General features: G+C 44.6%; 1 protein-coding gene across 1 annotated transcript in view; it reads left to right on the plus strand.

Annotated features, from left to right (window-relative positions):
• The window catches only part of NIBAN1 (niban apoptosis regulator 1), a 55,778-nt gene that overhangs the window by 27,208 nt on the left and 4,917 nt on the right, over positions 1-23,653 (plus strand). The window contains exons 3-13 of the mRNA XM_066192208.1: positions 599-730; positions 1,473-1,587; positions 3,013-3,177; positions 14,671-14,786; positions 17,044-17,148; positions 17,243-17,405; positions 18,210-18,397; positions 18,618-18,779; positions 20,828-20,938; positions 21,497-21,604; positions 23,294-23,405. Coding sequence (XP_066048305.1) covers positions 599-730; positions 1,473-1,587; positions 3,013-3,177; positions 14,671-14,786; positions 17,044-17,148; positions 17,243-17,405; positions 18,210-18,397; positions 18,618-18,779; positions 20,828-20,938; positions 21,497-21,604; positions 23,294-23,405 — 1,477 coding nt within the window. The remainder of the gene's footprint in view (positions 1-598; positions 731-1,472; positions 1,588-3,012; positions 3,178-14,670; positions 14,787-17,043; positions 17,149-17,242; positions 17,406-18,209; positions 18,398-18,617; positions 18,780-20,827; positions 20,939-21,496; positions 21,605-23,293; positions 23,406-23,653) is intronic.

The following is a 23,653-nucleotide window of genomic DNA, read 5'->3' on the forward strand; positions in this document are numbered from 1 at the left end:
AGATAAAAATGTAAATGTTCTGAACATACTGGAAATCATGGATTTCCAACCCTCTTGAAATGAGTAGGTAAAGCAGTGAGGTGGGATATTAGGAGATCTGTGTCTTTTCAGAAAGGTGCATACAGCACAGATGCAAAAGTGTTACAAAGAAATGGGAAACAATTTACTATATTATAATAAAACCCTAGTTTTCACATCAATGACATATTTACATTATGTAGTGGAAAATGGGAGGTGGTGAACTTCAAGTCATCCTGCAGAGGTTGGAACTAGATGATCTTTAAGGTCTCTGCCAAGCCAAACCACTGTAGGATTCTCTGATCTTGCATTTAGCATGTGAGCTGAAAGGTAAATAAATCTCTGTCTCAGAAATCTGGCAGTTTTGGAAGACAGAGCTCTTCTGCTGCCTCCTCACCTCGGCTACAAGAATTTGCTTGTGTCTGTAGAACCTTCTGAAATCAGAGATGTTTATGACTCCAAATTGCATTTGAAGGCTCAAGAGCCCTCAGAGCAGCATTACGGAAATGTACAAATAAAAGCTTCAATATGGTCAGTGGTGCAGAGGAGGAGTCTCAAATGTCACCAATTGTCCCTGTAGCCCAAGGGGGAAGCTGGGACAGTTCTGTACGAGGCAGAGCTGCTGCACTTCGCTGAGGACCTGAAGAAGTGGAAGGACAGATACGTCGTGATCAGAAATGACTACACTGTGGATTGCTTTGAGACCAAAGAGGTGAGTGCTGCTTCTGCAGATCTGCTTGTACACTCCCAGATAAACCAATAGCAAGTGGATGTGCTGCTGCTGCTGCCTTGCCTTCAGCAACAGGAGCTGAAACCTTGTCCTCGTCAGGGTGGCTCCAGTGGAAGCCCCACAGGGATGGCTGAGGGTGCAGCCAAGTGCCCTGCCTTGGCCAGATATGTCAGCAAGAACTAACAAATCCTTTTAACAGCACATGAACCTTCCTGTGCCTGTCCCAGAACACTTCTCATCTGTACATCCCTGTAATACATCCCTGTGCTCCTGCAGTTGCATATGAAGTAGCAGAGTTTGGGTGGCTCCAGGCTGACTACAGTGGAGGTTTTTGCCTGGAAGCTGCCGTAGTCAAACTAATCCTGGCTGACAAATCCAGCAAATTTGGCTCAGGAGAAAATCCCATCCTTTTCCCCTCTCTTCAATCCCTGACTCCTTACCACAGCAGATGAGCACTGAGAGGATATTTTCAAACATGTTTTTTACATTTAACCATGTTTTAGGTATGACATGCCTAGGGAACATTTCCAAAATTCATCCTGACAAAAAGATTCTCCCTTTGGGCAATATCACCATGCATTAAAATCATTGAATATCCTGAATTGGAAGGGACCCACAAGGATAATGGAGTCAACTCCTGGCTTTGTCAGTGAGTTGTGTATTATATGTTTTCTCTCTCCTTAAATCTCTATTTGACAATACTTCCTCTCTGTTGATTTTCCAGGCCTACCAGAAGGGAGCCAGCCCTAAATACCACATTCTTCCTGCAGGAGGCAAAGTCCTGACTTCAGAAGAAGATTACAATTTGCTGTCTGATAAACATTTTCCAGACCCTGTTGGTGAGTCCTGCTCAAAGCTGAACTGCCAAAGCCCAAGCTCTGTTCCCCACTCTGTTCTGGGAAGGCTTTCAGGCTCCAATTTAAAATGGGGTAGCAGAAGATGCCCACAGCCCTTTCCCCAAGTTCAAGCACAGCTCCAGAGTCAATGAACAAAGCAGATGCTGTAAGCCAACACTCAGAGAAACGCTGGCTCCCTTTCTTCCCAGCATACCAGCACAAAGCTGCTGGAAGCTGTGCAGAAGCAGGGCAGGAACCACAGCACCATTGTTCCCGAGCTTTGTTAATATTCCTGGTTTATTTGTTTCCATTTTTAGATGCCAGCTGTCTGTGTTGACTCACAGCTGATAATAAGTCCCACAGAGAGGGCAGGAAGGTGTCTGCTTCTGAGTTTGTTGTTTCTGGGCCGGGAAACTGCTGTGGTCCTGCCTGCCCCCACTCCACCTAGATGGAGAAAATTCAGGCTTTACGGAAGCAGGGCTCACATTGCAGAGTCAGATTTGGAGAATGGGATGCCATATAACAAAAGGGATAAGAGCAACTTGAAGACAAGTATTTATTTTTTGAGTCCTTTAAATCCTTAGGATTGAAAAGTTAGGTGTCCTCTCACACCCTTTCCCAAGGGACAGGGTGGTCAGAGGGACTTGGAGCTGTCCTGTGTCACCACCGCTCTGCAGCAGTTGGGATTGAGTGATGTGGAGCACCCCAAGGGTGCTCGTGGGCTTCCCATGGGTCTCCCTTCAAAAAGGGCATCACTTCATCTTTATGTCCCTACTCCCCATCTGTGTGGTGCTGAAGACCCTCCAAGGTAAATCTCTTGTGTCTGCAATCTCAGTACATGTCAGTGACTCCAGATTGGGTTTGGTGATCCCTAAATGTGCTGTCCAGCATCCCCTGTGTGCAGGGACATGGGGGGGCATGGAGCTGGAGGTACTTGGTGCTTTGTTTACATCACCTGCAAGGGCTCGAAGTGACAGTCTTAAGGGCAGTTGTGTGTGGAAGTCCTGGAACCAGGGAAAGCACTGCTGTTCCAACACGGGTTATTTAATGCAGTTTATTTCTATAAGAAAGTCCATATACTCCTAAATGGTCTTTATGTGGAACAGACCAGAGCTCCCCACTAATTTACTTACCTGCCATGAAAACCGTTTTCCTGGCAGCTGCAATCCAGTGAAATAGTTTCTTTGAAATTTGCCAAAACTAGATTTTTGCCACCTTGAATACAAAGCAAGAGGTCGTCAGCAAGTTGCTGTGGTGTAACACAGAGAGTGGTTGATGCCAGCAGAGTGTGCCCATCCCAGCCGTGTCCCCCTGCCCTCTGTGCCCAATCACCTGGACTGGGAAGGACATAAACCTGCTGGCAAAGGTCTGGCACAGAGCAAGCCCCGAGGAAATCTGCAGCTCTCAAGCAGAGGTGTTTTTGTGCAGGCTCAAGTGAGGAGGCAGCTGCAGCCTTCGTTCCGCTCCCGAAGGAGTTCCCGGTGTACCTGTGGCAGCCCTTCTCCCGGCACAGCTACTACTGCTTCCCAGAGCCAGGGGCACAGAGACGCTTCAGCGCCGTGCTGGGGGACTGCGTGCGGCATTCCAACCACGGTGAGTGCGGGATGGGACTGTGGGGGACATTCCAACCACGGTGAGTGCGCGATGGGACTGTGGGGGACATTCCAACCACGGTGAGTGCGGGATGGGACTGCATGGGACATTCCAACCATCGTGAGTGCGGGAAGGGCTCAGCCTGGGACAGTGTCACCCACCCAGAAATGCTGGAACAACTGCGGGAAAATGCAAGTCACTCATGAAAGGTGCTTGGCTTCAGTACCCCAAGGAATGAATCAACACAGCCGTGCTTCTTGCTGTGCTGGGAACACAGTTAGGTGAGGTTTTTGGTGCAGTGTGTGTGAGCTTGAGCAGAAAACATGGGAATTGCTTTCGAAGTTGGGTAATGATCCAAAATCCCTAAGAGGTGTTTATTACTAAGGCACAGCAAACCTTCACCTGTGTTTGCAAGCTGGCTAATGCATCACAGCTATAGAGCCAGGAATAATGGAATATCCTGAATTAGAAGGGACCCACAAGGATCATGGAGTCAAACTCGTGGTCTTGCACGGACAATCCCAAAAAATCCCACCCTATGCCATACAGGAGACCAGGTGTGTACAACATGGAGGGAGTGTATTCCCCCAGTACATTCCCGTGTTGTTACACACACATCACTCCTGATCAAACATCTGGCCTTTCTGCAGATGTTTCAATGGCAGCTCAAGCCACAGCCATGGTTAAGCCTTGTAACTGGTCCATGAATGCTGTGTACAACACAGTATTGATTGTCTGCACAAAGATAAATTCTAAATGTCGCTTTCTGAATAGGTTAGACTAGGACACTTTAAAAAACCCTTAATTTGTGACTTGCTAGGGTTATAAAAACAACTTTGCTCCCATGAAATTAGATGATCATTTATGAGCTGGATCCTTCAGAAAAAGAAATGCTTTCCCAGTTTTCAGATGACATTTTTTCCACCAAGATACCCTCAGTTCCCCACTGGTCTCCAATCCCTAATTGCATTCCCAGTGCTATCCAGGTGCTGTACAATCCATAATTGCATTCCCAATGCTGTCCAGGTGGTGAACAGTCCCCATTCCCAGTGCTATCCAGGTGGTGTACAGTGTCCTGACACTCTGGACTTGGCTTCTCACCAAGGTTTGGGAGGGAGATGGGGACACAATCAAGTTTTCCTGGCACTCCATGACTTGAAGCCTGTTCATGATGTTTGGGGATTTTCATTTCTCTCCTGGAACAAGTGTAATGGGTTTGACATGGCTTTTGGCAGCCTGGTTTTTCCTTAAAGTTCAGCACATCACTCTCGGGGCCAATCCTGAACTGGCAGAACCTGGGTTCAGATGACCTAAGAGGTCTTTTCCATCTCCAAAGCCTGCAAGTCTGCACTTCATTATATTTCATGTGGCTTAGCTATTGCTCATTTATGCATCTGTTCCAGGATTTATCCCTCTCAGCTTTTCCTGTGGTCCAGTTTTTATCTGACAGACAATGCCTTAAGGCTCATCCTTACTTCTGCCCAACGGGATGAGAAGCAGATAAAGACAGTCTGGATTAGGATTTACTGTTGTACCAGGAAAAGAATTTTAACAGCTATCAGGGAAGCAGGAGCTTTATGTGGATTTCTTGGAGTTATGTTATCCCCTGGAGATCTAGATGCTGCAAGTGGAAAAATGATCACTGACAAGCACCTCAGTAACCTGAACTCTGCCCTTGGAGAGAGTTTTTTTTCCCAAAGTCTTCATATTGATTCCTATTCATTTGCACATCACTGAAAAATATTAGTTTGTTAATACTTCTGAAAGTCTTTTTTGCAAACACTTCTGCTGACAAAAACAGGTGTCTGAACAATCTTACAAAGTTACAGTTATGTGTAGCAAAACACTGGGTAGTAAGGATTGCAGTAGAAAATTTATTAAAAATAGTTGAAAAAAGAAAAGAACTGTGAAAAATCCTTCATGGTTGGTCATGAAATATAATTTAGTGGCATAAGGAGCACGGACCAAGGCAATACTCACTCCACCTCTTCCCAAAGTGCAGAGTTCCCATTTACCGGGGCAGATTTGGCAAGGGCAGGACAAAGACAAATGTCGTGACTGATCAGAAGTAGCCTTTCTGTCCCTGCTGTGATCTGCCACTCCTGGAAAGGAATGTATTGCACTGGGCTTTAGCCAAGGACTTGGAGGAGTTCGAGGCTACAGTGTGTTTTCTTTCTCCCAGGAAGCAGAGTTAAACACAGAAAGCTGGAGTGAATCAGCGCTGGGAGCCGCCCTGGCATTCAGCAGCTTCCTGTCCCCAGAGTCACTCTGGTAGAAATACCCAGCCCAGCCTGTGTTTCTGGGCAGAGCAAAAGCATTGGGATTTAGTGAGCACCACTGGGAAATGGCATGCAGATGTTTGGAGTGTGGGCTGTTGTGTTGTTCCCCTCTCGACTTTCCTCTTGTCTTTGCCCTTTATACTTATTGATGAGGGCTTGGTGGTTTGAGGAGACGATGATCACCTTCAGTAGCAATGGAACATGAAGATCAAATGCTTTTTGGGTTTTAATTTGTGAAGTGGTGTGATTTGGGCTAATTAGTGAGAAGACAAGTACCCAGGGAGCAGCAGAAGAACCCTAACAGCCTGGTGGGTGCAGGGGGTCCCTGGAGGGGACTGCTGACTGTTCTCTGCTGCTTCTGGGGAGCCTGTCCTTTTCAAGTGTCTCTGCAGGTCAGACCTCCAGCAGTGTAGGATTTTTAAAATTCTTCAGATTTTTAAAGAAGCTGTGCTTGAGTTTAGGTGTGTGGAGGAAGCGGTTTAGCATTTTCCTCCAATTTCCTAAGCTGCTCCTGCCAGGTTAGATGGGGGTGGCAGTCAGCATGGAATTCTTTGGTTTGCCTCATCTCCATGATGCACTTTGATCCACAGCCTGGCCTTACCTGGTTCCATCTTGCTCCCTGTTTCCTTAGTGAAATGCTGAGAAATGCACACCTCGAATTTGGGGAAAATCTGCTGCTGAAATGGCTACCTAGCCCCCAATGGGGATGTTTTATCAGTCCCACAATGGCAGCAGTGAGGGAAAGGCTCAAAATATTCACAGGGCTCTAATATTAGCTAAAGGTTTTAATCCTTTATGTTTGCATGCTTTGAAAATCAGAATGACGTTTCTTCTGAGTACTTCTTGAATTACTTGGAGTTTTAGGAGGTCTTCTTGCTTCCTATATAGGTTTAACTCAGTATTTGCTGCTAGAAGTGGAGAACCCACTTGGTGCTGGGATAGAAGGAAGTCTGCATGATGAAAAGGAAATGACAACTAGCTCATTCTGGGAGACACTTGGGTTTCACTTCATGATTTTGTTTTTTTCATCTGGTTTGATTTCACGGCCACATCTTGACAATCACCCTCCTGACACAGGAAGCTGAGGGACTTTCAAAACCATATCCTGTCATCTCCCATTTCAACAGAAACAACACCAAAAATTATTTTGAGCAATAAATATATTAAAGAAGTATAATAATATACATTAGGCAAGAGAGAAAGACAGAAGCTCGTGCAGGGCAGATTTTTTATCTCCATCTCTGACTTTCAGGGTTGCCATTATTGGTGTCTGCATTTCCTTTTTTCAGCTCTGAATTTATCTGACAGTTGTTTTTCTCATAGTTATTTCTAATTTTCCTATGTTACATGTCTATAGTACCTGTATAGGACTCAGCAACTCTTGGACTAGAATTCAGAATAATTCCAGAAGCACTGAGAAAGTTTGAGAAGCTGACATGAAATCCTTGAGCTGAGGGATGAATGTGTCTATGTATCTCTGTAGACAGAGCAGAGCACTTGTCAGGAGTCCAGATACCACTTTGGAAGGGTTTCTGAGTCTTCGTGCCACAAACAGGGTGGCCTTTCTTCCTGGAGAGGGAGATGAAGGGAAGGATTTTTTTGTTGCCTGTTTCCAGTGGATGTGGAGGGAGCAATTAAAGGAGAACTGAGGAGGCAATTGCTTTTTATGATATTAAAGAAAAATGGCCTTGTGCACTGAGATGAAAGTGAGGCCCTTTTGGAAGGTTTGTGTGGTAATTTGGGGTGGGAAAAAGTACAAATGGAGATAATATTTACCCCTTCATCTACCAAGACTTGTGTCTTGGCTCCTCTCAACCGGCTGCTGTACTTGGGTTAATTAAATCCCTTTTTGGTTAATAATATAAGACCATCTGTGATCCACATGAGTGGCTGAGACCGTGGCTGTTCTTTCACCAGTCATATGAGTTCCAAATAGACTTTTGAAAGTGACATCTAAACATCCATAGGAATATTAATGTTGTCATAACAGACAAAGCCATTTGATGAGGCTTGTGGGGTGTTAAAAAAAAACCTCACTAAAACTTTTAGGACATGATAACAGATTTTTTTAATCATTTAGAATATTTTGCTTAAAATAAGACTATTTCTCCTCTTTCTAGGATGTTTTTGCTCTACAGCATGAGTTCATTCACTCAGTGAAGCTTTTGTCTTTCCTGCCAGCCTGATTTCCTACACTGTAATGAGGATTTTCAGTCTGGAGGAGTGACACTCATTCTGAAATATCAAGATGATGAATGTGCTAAAATCATAATTGCCATTACATTCTTCCTATCCCCCTCACCTCAGGCTGATTATCTTCTTCTTACATACTACCAAGCGTGGGGTGGTGCAGGGGAGCCATTGCCCTGAGCCCACCTCCTCAGCCTGTTTTGGGAGCTGTGAAGACTCATTTGTGCAGAGTAAGGTGATGTTCAGGCTCCAGCTTCAAAGTTCTGCAGCAGAGAAATCACAGAATCACAGAATCATGGAATGGTTTGAGTGGGAAGGAACCTCCAACCGTGGGCAGGGACACCTTCCACTGTCCCAGGTTGCTCCAAGCCCCGTCCAACATGACCTAGGACACTTCCAGGGATCCAGGGGCAGCCACAGCTTCTCTGGGCACCCTGTGCCAGGGCCTCCCCACCCCCACAGGGAATAATTCTTTCCCAGTATCCCATCTAACCCTGCTCTCTGGCAGTGGGAAGCCATTCCCCCCTGTCCTGCCACTCCATCCCTTGTCCAGAGTCCCTCTCCAGCTCTCTTGGAGCCCCTGTAGGTACTGAAAGGCCACAGTAAAGTCATTCTAGAACCTTTTCTTCTCCAAATTCCCACCTGCTCCAGGGATATAGTAGCTGGTTTGGAAAGCACTTGGAAAATGTCAGAAATACGTGATACTGTGATCCTTTGTGTGTGTTTATGCAGTGTTCATTAATTTTTTTAGACAATGAAACCCACAGCTGCTGGTCTCCCCATTGGAGATTCATTGTGCCCTCTGTGGTGCTGCCTTTGAACAGCTTTAATCTGGGTGCTGTGTGCTGATAACCAAACAGTTAAGCCTGCTCACTGTTGGTTTGGTGGCCACGGAAGGAACTTGTGCTGCAAAGCAGAATTTGCTATAAATACAGCGTATTCTTACAGGGCTGTATCATGTTTGGAAGTGACCTCATCTAGCTTCTGTTGGTGGTTAGCAGCTTCACACCACGTGCTCTGTGGATAATGTATGTGCCAGCACACTGCTTGCAGGAGATCCCCAGAGCTGGGAGGTTGATGCCTCCCAGGCCCAGAGCACCATATATATTTCACTTTGTTCTGTTTGGATGCAAACAACACAGGACAGCATTTTGTGAGGGTAAAATGTGTGTCCTTTTATACAGGGGGTCATTTTCAGCTGTGCTTGAGCCACGTCCCAAGCCCCAGGTAACCTCCCTTTTCCTGAGGTGCAGTTCCTGAGCTTTCCTCATCTCCCCAGGTTCAAAGCATGTTCCTTTACTTGCCTGCCATCCTGGTGGGTAGGGACCATTGCTTATTTTTTGGAGACACACTTCCATAGTTTAATTTTGTTTGAGTTGATGGCCTTTTTACCAGCTGTCTTTGGTATCTAAAAAGTCTGTCTAAAAGGTATCACGTGATGGAGCTCACATGAGCTCTTAGAAAGGGAAATAATTTTTTATCATGCTCATTTATTTTTATTTGAAGGGTGTCCCCAGATTGTGGTGCTGGAAGGCTGGCAGAGTGATTCCTTCCCTGCAGGAATGTCTCTTGTTTCCTGGTGGTCTCCAGCTGCCTCCACACCAAATCCTTGGGGGCTGGTGGAGAGGGAGCACTATCTTTGAAGCGCCAGTACCACTATCCTTTTAGTTGGTGTGGGGTTGTGTATTTTCCTTTATTTTTACCAGCTTTTGTTTTAAAAGAACAAATTTTTAAATATATGAATTTTTCAATTTTTAAATAAATTTTTAAATTAAAAAACCTAACCAGTTAGAAATCAATTATTTTTTAAATTACAGTGTGTGTGTGGTGGAAAGCAGGGAAAAAACAAGTCTAAGTATATACAAAAGAAACAGATACCAAGGTGAGAGGGGAATGACTTGGAAGGATGAGAAAATTAGGAAAATGTAATTTGCATTTCTTAGCATCTGTTCTCTTGAGGGCAGCAGTGTCTAGTGGAAATAAGAAGGGGTGGAAGTGCCAGCTTTTGAGACTGCACTTCAAATTCCAAATATTTCTTTATCTGCCTCCTACTATTTATTTGTAACATCACAAGAAGGAAGGCCCTGCCCCAATACCTGTACTGAGATTTTTGTGTCCCAGGAAAAGGCTCTGTAAATAAAGTGACCAACAAGAAGGGGTTATGAGAGATGCTTTGGCACTGCCTTCACCAGAGCCAGCTCTCTATCAAATAGATGAGGAAGCAGGGAAATAATATTGTGAGATCACCTAAAATCAAATGCAGTTTTTACTCATTTATCATATTCCAAAAATTAATAGTAAGTGACATTCTCCTCCTCAGTGAAAGGACACCAGACTGGGCTCCTTGGTCATCTTCACTGCCTTCCGGTGATTGTTCTCCTGCCTTCTCCACTCTTTCTCCAAAGCCTGTTGCTTTGAATGATTTGAGGGGATATTAGTGGGCCCTGCTGTCTTGTAGGAGGGAACTAAAAAGTCATGAGTTTCTTGTATGAGTTGTGAATGTCTTGTGTTGGGAAGAGACATTCGAGAGAGCTGCAGTTCCTGAGGCCTGTGGGCCTGAGCCTGGCAAGGCCTGTGGGCTTTGACATGATCATCTCCTACAAAAACAGCCATCACTGGGTGCCACGTTGCTTTAATACAAATTAGTTACCTGCAGGAAGAATTCCAGGTTCATATAAATGATATTCCCTGCGTGCAGAATCTGGCTGGGATGCTGCAGGGAGCAGATGAAGCCAGGGCGGATTGTTCCTGAGTTTTGGTGGTCACATGAAGGGCGTTATGTCAGAGTCAGCATTCCTTTAATTAAAACCTGTGCTCTGTGAGCTCAGACTTCTGGATTCTGGTTTAACACTTGTTCAGCTACATCTTTGGGCCTCAGCCTTGTGTGAAATGTCAGCCAAAAGGCTGAGGTTACTCTTTGTGGTGGAGCTCACTTTGGTAAAGCACTTTATCCACAGTCAATATAGCCCTTCAATGTTACTGCATTGCACTGAGTTCAACCATTAACCCTGCCGTGTTCACCACTAAACCATGTCCCCAAGTGCCACTGGTGACAGTTTCTGTTCAGAGGGACAGTTTAAATGGGATGTTGAAACAGTCACTTTTTAGCAGCTGTGCCAGTGTTATAAAGGCATCTTCCTTTGCTTGTAATTAAGAAAAATCATCATCTGAGTGATTCTCACCAGCAACCCCAAGGCAGCGGTGTGCAGTGCAGACAGATGCACAGTTTGAACTGGAATGTTCAAATGCAGATTTCATATTAGCTGGATTTGCTGGAAATCCCATTTGAGCCAGAGGCAGCTGGAACACTCAGCCTGTCTGGTAACAAGCCCCACCTGTAGAAGTTCCTGCACAAAGCTCTCCAGTTTTCTGACTGGTGTAAGACCAGTTGATCTGTGGCTGTGGATGAGACCAAATTCACGAGGGCAGTTAATTCCTGCCACTGTTGTTGGACATACGTGAAGTGTTGGTCAGTCACAAATGGGCAGCCTGTCCTGAGGGGCTTTAGCCATGTCCATCTCCAAGGGTGCAGTCCTGCCATGGCCAGGGCTGGGAGAGCCCACGGGACCTTGGGAATGAAGATTTGCTCATCACTTCCCAAACATTCACCTGCCAAGAGACAGAAGGAGCACCTCATAGCCCTGGGCACCCCATTAGGAGACTGCCAGTCTCAGGGCAGCCTGAGCATGGGAGACAGCTGAGACTGGGAACAGGACTCTCTAAATTAACTCTTCTGCACCAGGGGCAGGTGCTCTCAGAGGGTGTCCAGTAGCCTGCTCCTCTGGATATCATTTTGATGAGTTCAGGTTTGACATAATTTCTCTTTTAAAAAACATAATTATTCACTGCAGGGAAGCTCCTTCCTTCCCAGAAAGCTTTCTGCAGTCCTGAGCAAACTGAGCCATACCATTGAGACATGTGCAAGTTTGGGGAGATTTATAGTCATGGTGCTTCCAGTTGTCCTTCCATCTCCCAAAGTCAAAGGGAACTTTTTAGCAGTTTCTCTTACATTTATAAAAGGAATCTGTGGTTAGCCATATGTTACTGAAATTGGGGTATATGCTTGGATAAGCAGAGTCTTTAGGTAGGTTTTCTTTTTTAAAAAATAAACAGAACCAACAGAATTTTGTTTTAACCTCCACACATAAGGGATGTTATGTTCCTTGGCAGCTGGAGGTGCTTGGGTGATTTTTCAAGTGCAAGGCATCCTGGATTAAGCACACAGTATCAGTCTGGGTACCTGTAAAGCCTCACTGGCCTTTTGCTGGAGAACACTCAGGAACCTTCCTGGCTTTGTGTGGGATTAGGGTAAGGAGTACTGCAGCCAGCACTGCACCAAGCTGCCCTAAGCTGCTTCCCTCCCTACAACCAGCAGGACACGTGGATCACTCAGGACAGGTGCCAGGATGGCAGAAGGAAAGCCTCTGTGAGAGCTTCAGGAGAGGGGAGCATCCATCGTGCTTTCCCCTGATGCACACTTGTCCCTGGCACCACTGGGCTTTGCCACCTGCCCCGTTTGCAGCTGCAGCTCTGCTGCCGTGGCCCAGGGCCCAGCTACTCCCTTGCACGCGAGCGCAGCTCCCCAACAGCCGAGCCCTTGTTTTCCTGGCCCTGCTGAGGCTGCCAAGCCACCCCCTGCTCCAGCCTTCCCATGGACTGCTGCATGGGATGGGCAGAACCCTGGCTCTGCCCCGCTGAGGTCGTGCAGGATGTGCAAGGCAGCTCCTTTCAGCTGGGTACAATTCCCTTTTCTTGAGCCCTGTCCATGAATGTGGTTCTGTCTCGTGTGCCTCGCCACAGCTTCTGCACAGCCCGACACTGGATGCATCGACTTGTTCAAAGCCTTAGCACTGAGGCAATCTTTTCCTCCTATGGAAAGTGAGAATGAAATTGCCTAAATTAAGCAATTGTAGCAGTCTTGAAGGATAAAGCTTTCTTTCTTCTTGGAGTTGTTTTTGTAGCAAGACTGCCGTGATTGTGTTTGTGTCCTGTGTTTACTGGCATAGGAAAGAATGTGGGATTGGGATTTTAGGCACTTACAGCTTGATGTTTTTCCCATGAGCTATTCAAATGAATCACTCTTGGATTTTTAGCACCTTCTTTCCAGTGCAGTACGGGCTTGGGGACAGTCAGAACAGAGGGAGAATACTCCCCTGAGCATGGATTTAAAACTTGATGATCTTAGAGGGCAGACTCTTGTCAGCACTGGTGCATCAGTATCTCAGCAGGTCCAAGATCCAGCCTCTTGGATGGTCTGTTGTCCCTTTGGGTTAAGAGGGAGCACAGCTGTGAAGGAGGAAAACATGTGAGTCATGATTGGAGGGCTGTGGGAGCTGCAGTTTTCCCTCCCTGCAGCCAAGCTAGGCCCTCTTCTCATCAAAATATTTTGAGCTTTATTTTGGGAGGAGAAAAGTCTTTGAATGCAATGCTCCACCTCAGTTTCTCAGGTGGAACACTCCATTCTTTCATTAAAACTGTGGTTAGAGGATGTTTTCTCAGCACTGAACAGCCTGACTTACAGCTAATACTGATATTTTAGCTCCCTGGTTTGTGACTTGCTGTGACAAGTCACATATGCTATAAATCCTGGAGGCAGCAGTGAAGGTAGGGTTGGAATTTTACCTGGCTGATTCCTTTTTTGTTTGATCATTGTATGGGCTTGGAGAATTTGTGTGATGTCTTTGGATCTCCAAATATCTGCAGATGAAGAACAGTTTCAAGAGAGTGGCACTGAGAGAGTGTTTAGTGCCCCTCAGTGTGTTTTACAAACCTCCCTGTAGTCATTGCAGCCAGGCAAAACTCTGAAAGAGCAAATTCTGACATTTGGGCTCTGAGTAGATCTGAAACCATGCAGCTTTCAAGCAGTTTTCAAGCTTCAAGGATAAAGCTCTGATGACATTAATTGTAGGTTTCTTTAGCTTTTGTTTTTGTTACAGTGCATAGAGGAGATATTTCAAGCATTACTGTGGTGTTAGTCCTCCATGTTTCCCATAATTTCTCTAATCCCTGCATTTATGCAAGGCTCCTGTAAAGCTTCTCTCTTGAGTAGTTTTCATGAACAAGCCCAAAGAAGTGTTGCTTGACAAGCAAGGCTTGAGGATTTACTCCTGAGTCTTCTCACCACAATTGTTTGTACCTTCTAAAGCAGCATAATACCCTCTGAGAGAGTCAATGTTCTTGTTCTTCCCTCCTTTCTTCTCAGAGTGCACAACAGGACTTCAGCTGCTCAAGGCTGCAGTAGACAATCTTGGAGAGGGGACAATAAGCCTTTGTGGCTTTGTTTTCCCACAGGATAATAATCCTGTTGCTCTGATAGTGAAGACACAGCACTTCAGTCCCTGAAGTGTTTGGGGGGTAGTTTTTTCACTCAGGTTTTCCAAGCAGCCACTCTGCTTCACATTTTGAGGCCAAGGTGTCCCCAGGCCACCACACTGTTCTTGGGAAGAGCTCCCATCTGGCAGAAGTGGCCTTGCATAATAACCAGATATTCCAGAGCTCTGTTTGAATATTCCTGAAATACTTAGGGAAATCCACATGATCCTGTCAGGAGTTTTTGTTCTTAATTGGTACAAGCATGGTGCTTTCTTTGTTGAGGTCTGTTTTGTTGTATATCCATGAAAAACTATCTTGATCATCAGATTCTTTACAAAACAAAGGAACTAAAACGTTATCGGGGAGTATTAACTCAGGATTTAGCCATTTATCCAATGAGCTGCCTGTTGTTATTATAAACTAAAGAGGAAGAATTCCCAACTGTTGGCCCTGCCAGATGCTGTCAGAGTCTTCCTATGTGCCACCTTACACTGCTCACAGGTGTAAAGGAAGGCAAGGGATGAGCTTTCCTATGTTAATGCACTCTAAATCTTAGGGAATGCCTAAGATCTCCAGGCATTTGGGCTTAGTAAATTATTTTAAAAGACTACTGCTAGGTGTATGTGGAGTGGGAAATGGATCAGAAAAGAATGGTTATTTTTTAAAGGTTATTTCTGGGTAAATCCTTTATGTTACTTTTTGTTTTCTCCAGACTTTCTCAAACAGACCACGTATGAAGTGGAGGCGTTCTTAGAGGCCATTCAGTTCTTCCGGCAGGAGAAAGGCCACTATGGCACGTGGGAAATGCTAACTGGCAATGAAAAAGAGGTAAAAGAATATATTCCTGATGGGGTTTTTGACTTTTGGGACTTTGGGTCACTGAGGGTAGTGAAGATTATAAATTCTCTTGGCAAAAAAGGGCATCTTAAAAAAGAAAATTTAGTAGATAGAAATACCCGAGATTTTAAGACATCTCTTACTCATATGTGATAATTCTTTTTAAATAAAAACTTCTGAAACAGAGCCTTGCATAGTTACAGTTACACTTAAACACCAAAATTCTGTGCACTTCAATTCTGCAGAAATGAAATGCTAAGCCCAGGGTCTGGGTCCATATTTGGGGACCCAGCTTTGGAGCACTCACGGTAGCTGAGATTACCCCACAATCCCACTGGCATCACTCCACATGACTTTAAGTGCATTATTGACACCCTGATTTATAATTTTTCCCCAACATTGAGCACTCACCAGCAAATATTTATTTGTTTACTTTAGCGCCAACTGCTGGCTGTTTTCCATGATAAAATCTCACTTCCCTTTGTTTGTTTTAAGAAACCAGATTATTGTTTTAGAAGAAGCCTACCTCTGACATGCTGAAAAATGTGGAATGTGGAGAAAAATCTATAAACAGTGTCTTTCCCACCGCCATCATGTCAGTGAATGAAGTTCCCCACTAATGTCTGATAATAAAATCTTTACTTCAAGGAGTTACATGAGGGTTTTTCTCCCGTCCTCCCTCATGTTATGGAGCTATTATAGTGCTAGTTTCATTTTATGTTTTATTTTTCCTATTGCTTGCCAACAACTTACTCATAAGCCATATACCTCAAGAGAGCTGTAATCAGAAGACATCCAGCCTAGTTCCACTATTATCTTCTTAGCAATAATTCATTCTGTAAGTATAGTGTGTTCTCATGGCCTGCTTGGACCAAACATAATAATTATTTTAGGCAAATATCCAAGCTAAGTGAGTGGTTTGGAGCAAGCAGGCTGAAATTTGTTGCTGTAAAAGTCCCTGCAGAATGCCAAGAAATGCATTTGCTGACACTCATTTGTGGTGGCTGAGTCCTTGCAGTGTCAGCGCTCACTGGGGCTGCAGCATGGCTGGAGTGGGAGCAGGAGCCCAGGCACCTGAGGGGAAAATCCACCAATGCCTTAAAAACATTCCCAGAGAACTCAAGATTCTTCACAATATAAAATCGTGGAATCACATAATATCCTGAGCTGGAAGGGACTCACAGGGACCATTCAGTCCAGCTCCTGGCCCTACACAGACACCCCAACAATCCCACCCTGAGAGCATTGTCCAAAGACTCCTGGAGCTCTGGCAGCCTCGGAGCTGTGCCCATTCCCTGGAGAGCCTGGGCAGTGCCTGGTACCCTCTGGGGAAGAACCTTTCCCTGACAGCCAACCTAACCCTCCTCTGACACAGCTTCATGCCTTTCCCTTGGCTCTTAAATCTATTCGATCTGTTGTCACATTTATTATTTGTGATAGTTTGGGTTACTCACAAGATCTTTTTTAAGGAAGCCATTAGTTAAGGACTTGAATTAGTGAATTGCTTTTGACAGAGATTTGAGTCAGCAGAGCTGAATCTGAAGTGCTGCTGTGGCATTATCTATAAGAACTTAAATGAAACTACAATAAAAGTGTATTGCATATTCAAGGTATGTTAGAGGTATATTACAGCAGGGTATCGTGTGTTGTATTTCCCCAGGGGCTGTTTATGCCCTGTTTTACACTGGGCTGCAGTCAGAGTCCTTCTTCACTTGTGCTGCTCTAGTTCCGGCCACTTCCCTCTGTTAGTGTGGATGCATGCCTCAGATCCCTCTGGCAGTTGTAATACATGAGGTGCAGTGTCTGAAAGCACTGACATGAATGAAAAAGCCCTGGCATGATAAAAATGGAAAGTTGAGGGTTGTTTTTGCACTCTGCACTGGCTCAGACAGCAGCTGGGTACAGCATGGATGTGACCCTGAATGTGGATTGTGCTGGGCTCAATTTTCTCAGGCCAGAGACAGTGTCTATAAATAAAAATGTGGAGAGGGAGGCCTAGACTCCCAAAATCATATGTATATTAGGTCCTGCATATTTATTTGGTGCATTTGAGTGGGACAGGTAAGGAAGGAGTTGCAGTTCAAATCTAGGCAGAGAAAGTGCAAAGCCTCTGTGGGTAATCCCTGGCAGCTGGGAGGGACAGCTGAGCCACCGCCTGCACACATCACCATCACTCTGTGCTGCAGAGCTCAGCCTTCAGGTAAAGAACAGGATGTGAACTTGTCATTTTCATCGCCTGACCATACAGATCCTGAGCAACCTGGTGATGGAGGAACTGCTGCCTAACCTCCAGACAATGATCCTGCCTAAAATGAAGGGAAAGAGGAATGACAGGAAACGGGCCTGGTTTGGGGTAAGGACTGATACTTGCAGAGTAGCTGTTGCTCATAGCAGCTCTCTGTGGGTGCTGATTCTGATCTCTGCTTCTTAATTTGATTTGGGTCCAGATTGTAGAGGAAACCTATGGCTTAGTCCAGCAGCAGGTGGCAGAAGGATTAAGTACCTTGAAAGAAGAATGTAGAGAATTTGCAAAAACTCTTGAAGGGACCATTCGTTCAGACATGGATCAGATTCTGAACTCCAAGAACTTCTTAGCTGGAAAAATCAAAGGTTAGTGGAGGAACAGCTGTGGTTTGGAGCAATTCTTCAATGGTTCCCATTGTGTTGCTCAAATTACCAGATGTTCTTGTTTTGAAATCCTTGTGTGTTTTGAGAAATCCAACTGGAGACACCAATTTTCAGAACACAAATGAGCCTCTGCACAGCCTCTGATGGGAACTGATACCTGTGGCCACTAAGAAAATACCAGGTCTTCTCAAATTGGAGCTGACAGGTTTTGAGTATCCTGATCTGAGTTGTTCATTCTGCTTTCATTTTCACTTGCACTGTCTTAGGTAGTGAAGATACAGGTCATGTGAGCATAATTAAAAGACCTGATCTCTAGGAATGCACCACAAAACCATGTTCTGGTTATGTGACAAGTGCATGGGCTTCCAAAGAATATTTAGGCCGAAGGGCTTCTTAGGTGGTTTTTAATTAATGTGAAGTAATCATAATTTTGTTACAAATGTAAAAAGGAATGTAAAGAGCAGGTAAAATGTTGTTGGGTGTTGCTTAAGCTGGCAAATGAATGAATGAATGAATAAATAAATAAATAGCTGGTAGTCCTACTCAGAGCTGCCATTTCCTCTGCCCTCAGTGCCCCCATTTGCCAGTGTTTGCTTAGGTGAGGCTTGGGACAAGAGTTTTCACTGTCACTCATAAAGCTGTGAACTCCTTTCACACCTTCATCACCTCTGTAGAGGTGTGACTCCTAAGAAAAATACGAAACCATTGAATTAACAGTAAAGAGATAAGTTCAATTACTTCTTTCACTGTCTCTAAATGCAACTGTTGTCCTGTGTGACCCTTCAGCCAGTGTTTCTGAACCTGCCCAGAAGTGCTGCACAGAGAATATCCAGCCATTTCTCACCTCCATCCTGGAGGAGCTCATGGGCCCCGTCAGTTCTGGATTCACCGAAGTGCGCTTGCTTTTTGATAAGGAAGTGAATGAAATCATCCAGGACTTCCAGAAGACCAATGACATGACCAGGCTAAAGGAGGTAAGATAAAACAGAGCTGGAGCCTTTATGTCAGCTCAGGTACCTTCTGGCTAGACCTTGGCTGGCAATAGCATCTGCTCATCCAGGTTTTGTCATTTAGAAAGTCTTGTATTTGTGCAACTGGAGTGGATACCAGAATTTGGGTAAAGCCAAATTGGTACATTCTCTATTAAAAATTCACCTCTGGTTGCTTTCTCTCGAAACCTGCATGGGAATGCAGAATGTGGAGCAGCTCATGACCCTGCCCTTCAACTCGGTGAAAATGGAGCCCTGCTATCTGAAAGTGAACCTGCTCCAGGAGCTCCTGCAGGACCTCAAGAGTCGCTTCAAGGTCTATCACATTGATTTTGTGATTCAGAGGACACAGAACTTCATGCAAGAGGTACTGTAAGATCCAGTTTTTCCGCCTGGGAGAACAGGTTAGGTTTGTCCTGATAATCTGCTTCAAAGTAATCTTGATAAAAGCTGCAAAAGAGCCTCAGAGTGTCTCTCAGGCAAGGTACAGATATCAAAACTTGAGAAAACCAGCTAGAAGCTGCTTGACACTTAGATTTGTGAGACTGTGTGTGAGTTGTTCAGCAAGGCATAAAAATTTTGGATGGATCATCTGTTCCCCTGAACTTTCAGGTACTGCATTCCCGGTGTCTCAGCACCCAAGAAAGTAGTGTGTCTAACTAGTGGGGTGGCTAAAATTCACCTGATTCCCTTTCTCAAGACTCGATTTTTCAGGAAGGGTCTTAAATGTGTTTTACCAGAATGGAATGTCTCCTCCTTGGTGGTGAATTTTCTCACTAATATAAAGTAAAGCAATTAATGTTAGAAACTTGGAGACAGACAGTGTCTCAGGGTGTAGGTGTTTTATCCAGCCTCACTTTTCAGGGGCTGGTGGAGGTGACAATATCATTAAAACTGAAAATGATGAAAACTGAACTCCATCTCCTTGTCCCCTCTTGTGTGTGTTGGTACAGGCTATAATTCTGCTTTGCCTGGATTCCTCCTGGATGCCTGGCCAGAAGTCTCTGCAGAGCTGGCCAGTAGACTGATTTCAGTTGCCAGATCACAAGGCACATTTGGCCTTGGAGCTCTAAATTGAACCCTGGGATTTTAATCTGTATTTGGGAAATTTACTAATCTGCTCAGTTATCTTGTGAAATGGAGCTGGTCCAGATCTATGGAGTGGAAGTTATGAATATGGAAAACAAGTGTCTAGGACAGTGCTGGGATAGGGTTTTCCTAAAAGCAGCTCTTCTGAGTACAGCCAGGACCAGGAGCCAAGGAATTACTCAGAAATAAAATTCTGATTTCATGTCTGGGTCTTTTAGGGGGTACCATTCCAAAATGCTGCCAAATAGAGTGTCTTTCAGTCAGTGAAGACCATGAGTCACGACAAAGAAGTAGACAGAAAATAAATCCCATATAAACCAAGAACTCGTTGGGGTTTTGTTTGTTTGTTTGTTTTTGTTTGTGTTTTTTTGGTTTTTTTTTGTTTTTCTGAACAGAACATAAGTCAAAATTAACAAGAAATAAATTTTAGCACGGGTAGTTCTAAACATGCTGTTATTGCATCTTCCTCTTTAAAAGGCTGGTATTTCTCTCATAAAAATACTGTGTAGTTTCCCTTTTTGTCCACGGACGTCTATTTCATAAATAAGTAAAATCAGACATGTCTGTGTTGGTGTAGTATTTGGCTAAAATGTACTTCGGGTGGAGGGTGGAGCGGGATTCCTTGCCTTGGGAGCTTGGCATCCTCTAGTGGCCAATTTCAGGAAATCTGGGAGCACGGTGCTCAGCCGGCTGAAGGAATGGCCCCTGCATAGCTCCCTGTACTTCAGCAATAAAAAAATGTTAAAATTTGAATGGGAACAGCTACAGAAAAGGCTAAGCTTCAATAAATAGACTCAATTATCACTTGCAGAACGATTTTTCTGAAATACCTTCAGAGTTGGGGTGTAATATTCTCAGTGATAAGCTGAAAATATGGTAAATGCCAGCTTAGCATAATTCTGTGATAAATGATTGCACTCTGTGTGATTTTTTGCCGATTATTATTTGTATTATAATTAAAGCTACTGAAAATTATGTGCAGTATTATTAAATACTGTTTATTAATGATTAATTATAGAAGTCAATGGAAGTCTTCTTATTAGGAATAATGAGTTTTGACTGTGATCTGCATACACAGATAATCAGTTCTACATTTTGGCTCTGTTGCCATCAGTTTGGGTGGTGACATGAGATCAGATCTGTACAAGAAAGCTGGGACAGCATGATAATGATACCACAGCTTTAATTTTATTTATTTATTGCAGCATTTCAGTGCTCTTCAGAGCACCTTCTCAAAAACATAAATTAACAGTTACACTTCTCGTGTTTGCAGGAATTTGATGTTACTGGTCTTTAACAGATTTTTTTTTAAATTCCTATTTTTAGCTGATGGAAAATGCAGTTTATACTTTTGAGCAGTTGTTCTCTCCAAGTCACCAGGCAGACTCGGCCAAAGTTGCAACAACCATTGAAAAAGTCAAGCTGAGAGTGCTGAAGGTAAATGTCATGTAGCACATTTGCAGGCTGCCTTTTTGGAAACAGACAATATATTTTACATGAAAGTACCTCAGTATTTGAAAGAAGATAAGCTTTTACTATCCAGCTGAAAATGTTGATTTGGTGGCACTTAGCAAAGCTGTCCATTTGGGGGATAAAACCTGGTTCTGGGAACACACTTCTAAAAGTATTTGCATGTGCGGTCCCTTTAATTGTAGGTAAATCAGATTATTAATATGCTGTGGATCTGGATAAATAATTTTTAATTAACTTCATAATTAGCCTGCCACTAGGGTTCCTTACTCTCAGAAAGGGCAGTGCTGAAACACCTGGGGAGGGCAATCAAGGGCTGTTTCCAGCCTGAGAGTTAAAAGAAGCAAAAGAGATCCCAGAACAGTAGATTTTAGAGTGATTTTGTAGAAGCTGGACTAACCTGTGTGGCCATTCAAACCCTTGTGTGATGCAGCAGCTACAGGCTGACAGGAACCAGTTCCCTGTGGGAGTGGTGAATAACCCCAGGCACGTGTGGGCTTCTTTCTTTCTGGTGTGTTTTGGCAGCAATATGACTACGACAGCAGCACCATCCGCAAGAAGATATTCCAGGAGGCACTGGTGCAGATTACCTTGCCCACAATGCAGAAGACACTGGCTTCAACATGCAAACCAGTAGGTGTCTGTGACTAAAAACCTCAAAAACCAATAATGAAAGGCAGGGGAAGCACCTTGACAGTAATTCCTTAACACTGTCAGGCAGTTTTCTCTCGGAGAACTGTGCAGATTTCCTGCCTGCTCAGTGCTTAGATTTGTCACTTCATGGGTGGGGTAGGTGTGGAGCACAAGGAAGATTTGAGGACGCAGGGACACTGTGTATACAGTTTGCTTTCTCAAAGGCAGTTGAAGTCCTTTGCCCGTCCCTGGTTCATTCCTTCCCTCGAGATCTGAAGTCCCTCAAACTGAGTTCTTCTGTACAGCTGAGATGCAGGTATGAGGCGGGCCTTGTGTTCATTCCTTTGCAGCAGCACCCAGAGGCACATCCAGGACCATGCCCAGCCTGTGCTTAACTCCTTCAGCAAGAAACAGCCCTTGCTGTTGTTGGTGTTCAGTGCAAGGGTTGCACAACACTCAGGAAATTATCACAGAGACCATCTCTGTTGCCCTAATCCGACAGGGCATGTTCAGTCAGCAACCACCAGTTTGCTGGAGGTGGTGTCTGTGTGGCTGCAGCAGGGACTGGTTGAAATTCTGTTCACCTAGGCTCAGAATGAATAGTCTGAACCCTCTGAAAGCCCTGGGCACCTTCCCGTCTTGCCCTGTGCCTGCTGAAAGGGGACTGCCCCAAGCCATCCTGGCCTTCTGTCCTTCTGTTTCCATGGATGTTTATCTGCTCCCCTTGGCTGTGAGCTCTCACCCCCCGTGTGCTGCTCTTGGTTATGTCCAGCTTGTTTCAGTTTCAAAAACAAGTTTAAAAACAAGGGTTTTGCCAAATTACACTTGAGAGTCTTTGAGTGGAGATTGTTAAAATTTACAACTTTCAAGAATAAATTTAAAGTCAGTCTCTTCTGTACGTCACTCTCCTTTCCTTAGGATCCCCAAGTAATAGTCTCTTGTAGAGCATCAGCAGTGCCTTCCAGACAGGGTGTTTGTGCACAGGGACAAGCATTTTATTACCTTGGAATATGTGTGCAGACACCTCATGTCTCTTTCACAGAGCAAGCAGTGGTGGAGCAAACTTCCACAAGCCCTTTCTGTTTAGTTTTCTGCCAACCTTTTGTATTTGTACCTCTGCAGAAATAAGCAGCCAGCTCTAGAAGCCAAGGTGTGGCACAGCTGACAGGCCCTGCCAAGTCCTGACCTTTTACTTGAAAACCTCCAAGTGATTTATATAGGTGCTTCTTCTAGAATTGGGCAGAGGTCACTTAATTTACTTCTTATAGACCACCAAGCAGCTGCTTGATGAAAATGATTCAGTTAGACGGCCTGTTGGGTATAAATCAGTGAGCTCAAAGTGTTACACACCTATTAGAAAAACAAAACCAAACCCCACATCTCCCGTGCACCATGGATTTGCCTCCTTGGACAAACAAATGCTGAGGCATTTCCTCAGCAGCTGTTTGTTTCAGCAGGCAGTGATCTGTAGTGCTTTTAACTGTGGTTGCACTGCAGGAACCCTGTTTGATAAGTACATAATTGATTGTGGAATGAAGCTTATGGAGTCATAGTTCAAACAGTGCACCCCAGGAGCTGTCACGGGGTGTTGCAAGACCTGTTCCATGGCATCTCCAAGCTATTTGGTTGCAGTAGGACTCAGAATCCCTCGTTTTTCTCCATCTGTTCGTTTCTTCCCTACCGGCACAGGAGCTGCAGCGATACGAGCAGTACATTTTTGCTGATTACACAAGCGTGATCCAAGTAGAGAACGTGTATGAAGAGATTTTATATCAGACACTGCTTGAAGAGGCCCTGAAAGGTGAGAGAATTCTTGAGGTGACAGGAATAACACTACAGCCTGTGGCCCATGAGCTGTTCCCTCAGAGCTTCCCAGAGTCCTCACCTGCCTGTTCCTGTCCCACTTTCTCCAATACTGGTGGTTACATGCCTACAGTGTTTCTTTCATTTGGCTCACTGAAGATGTGTTGCAAGCCCTAAAATCTGAGTTATGGGGCAGCTTTACTAAACCTGTAGAAGAGTGATGGCTTGGCACAAGTCTTTTTCTAA

The sequence above is a fragment of the Chamaea fasciata genome, unplaced genomic scaffold (genome assembly GCF_029207755.1).
Source record: "Chamaea fasciata isolate MVZ Bird 193981 ecotype frontalis unplaced genomic scaffold, bChaFas1.0.hap1 SCAF_10, whole genome shotgun sequence".
In the NCBI taxonomy this organism is placed as follows: Eukaryota; Metazoa; Chordata; class Aves; order Passeriformes; family Sylviidae; genus Chamaea; species Chamaea fasciata.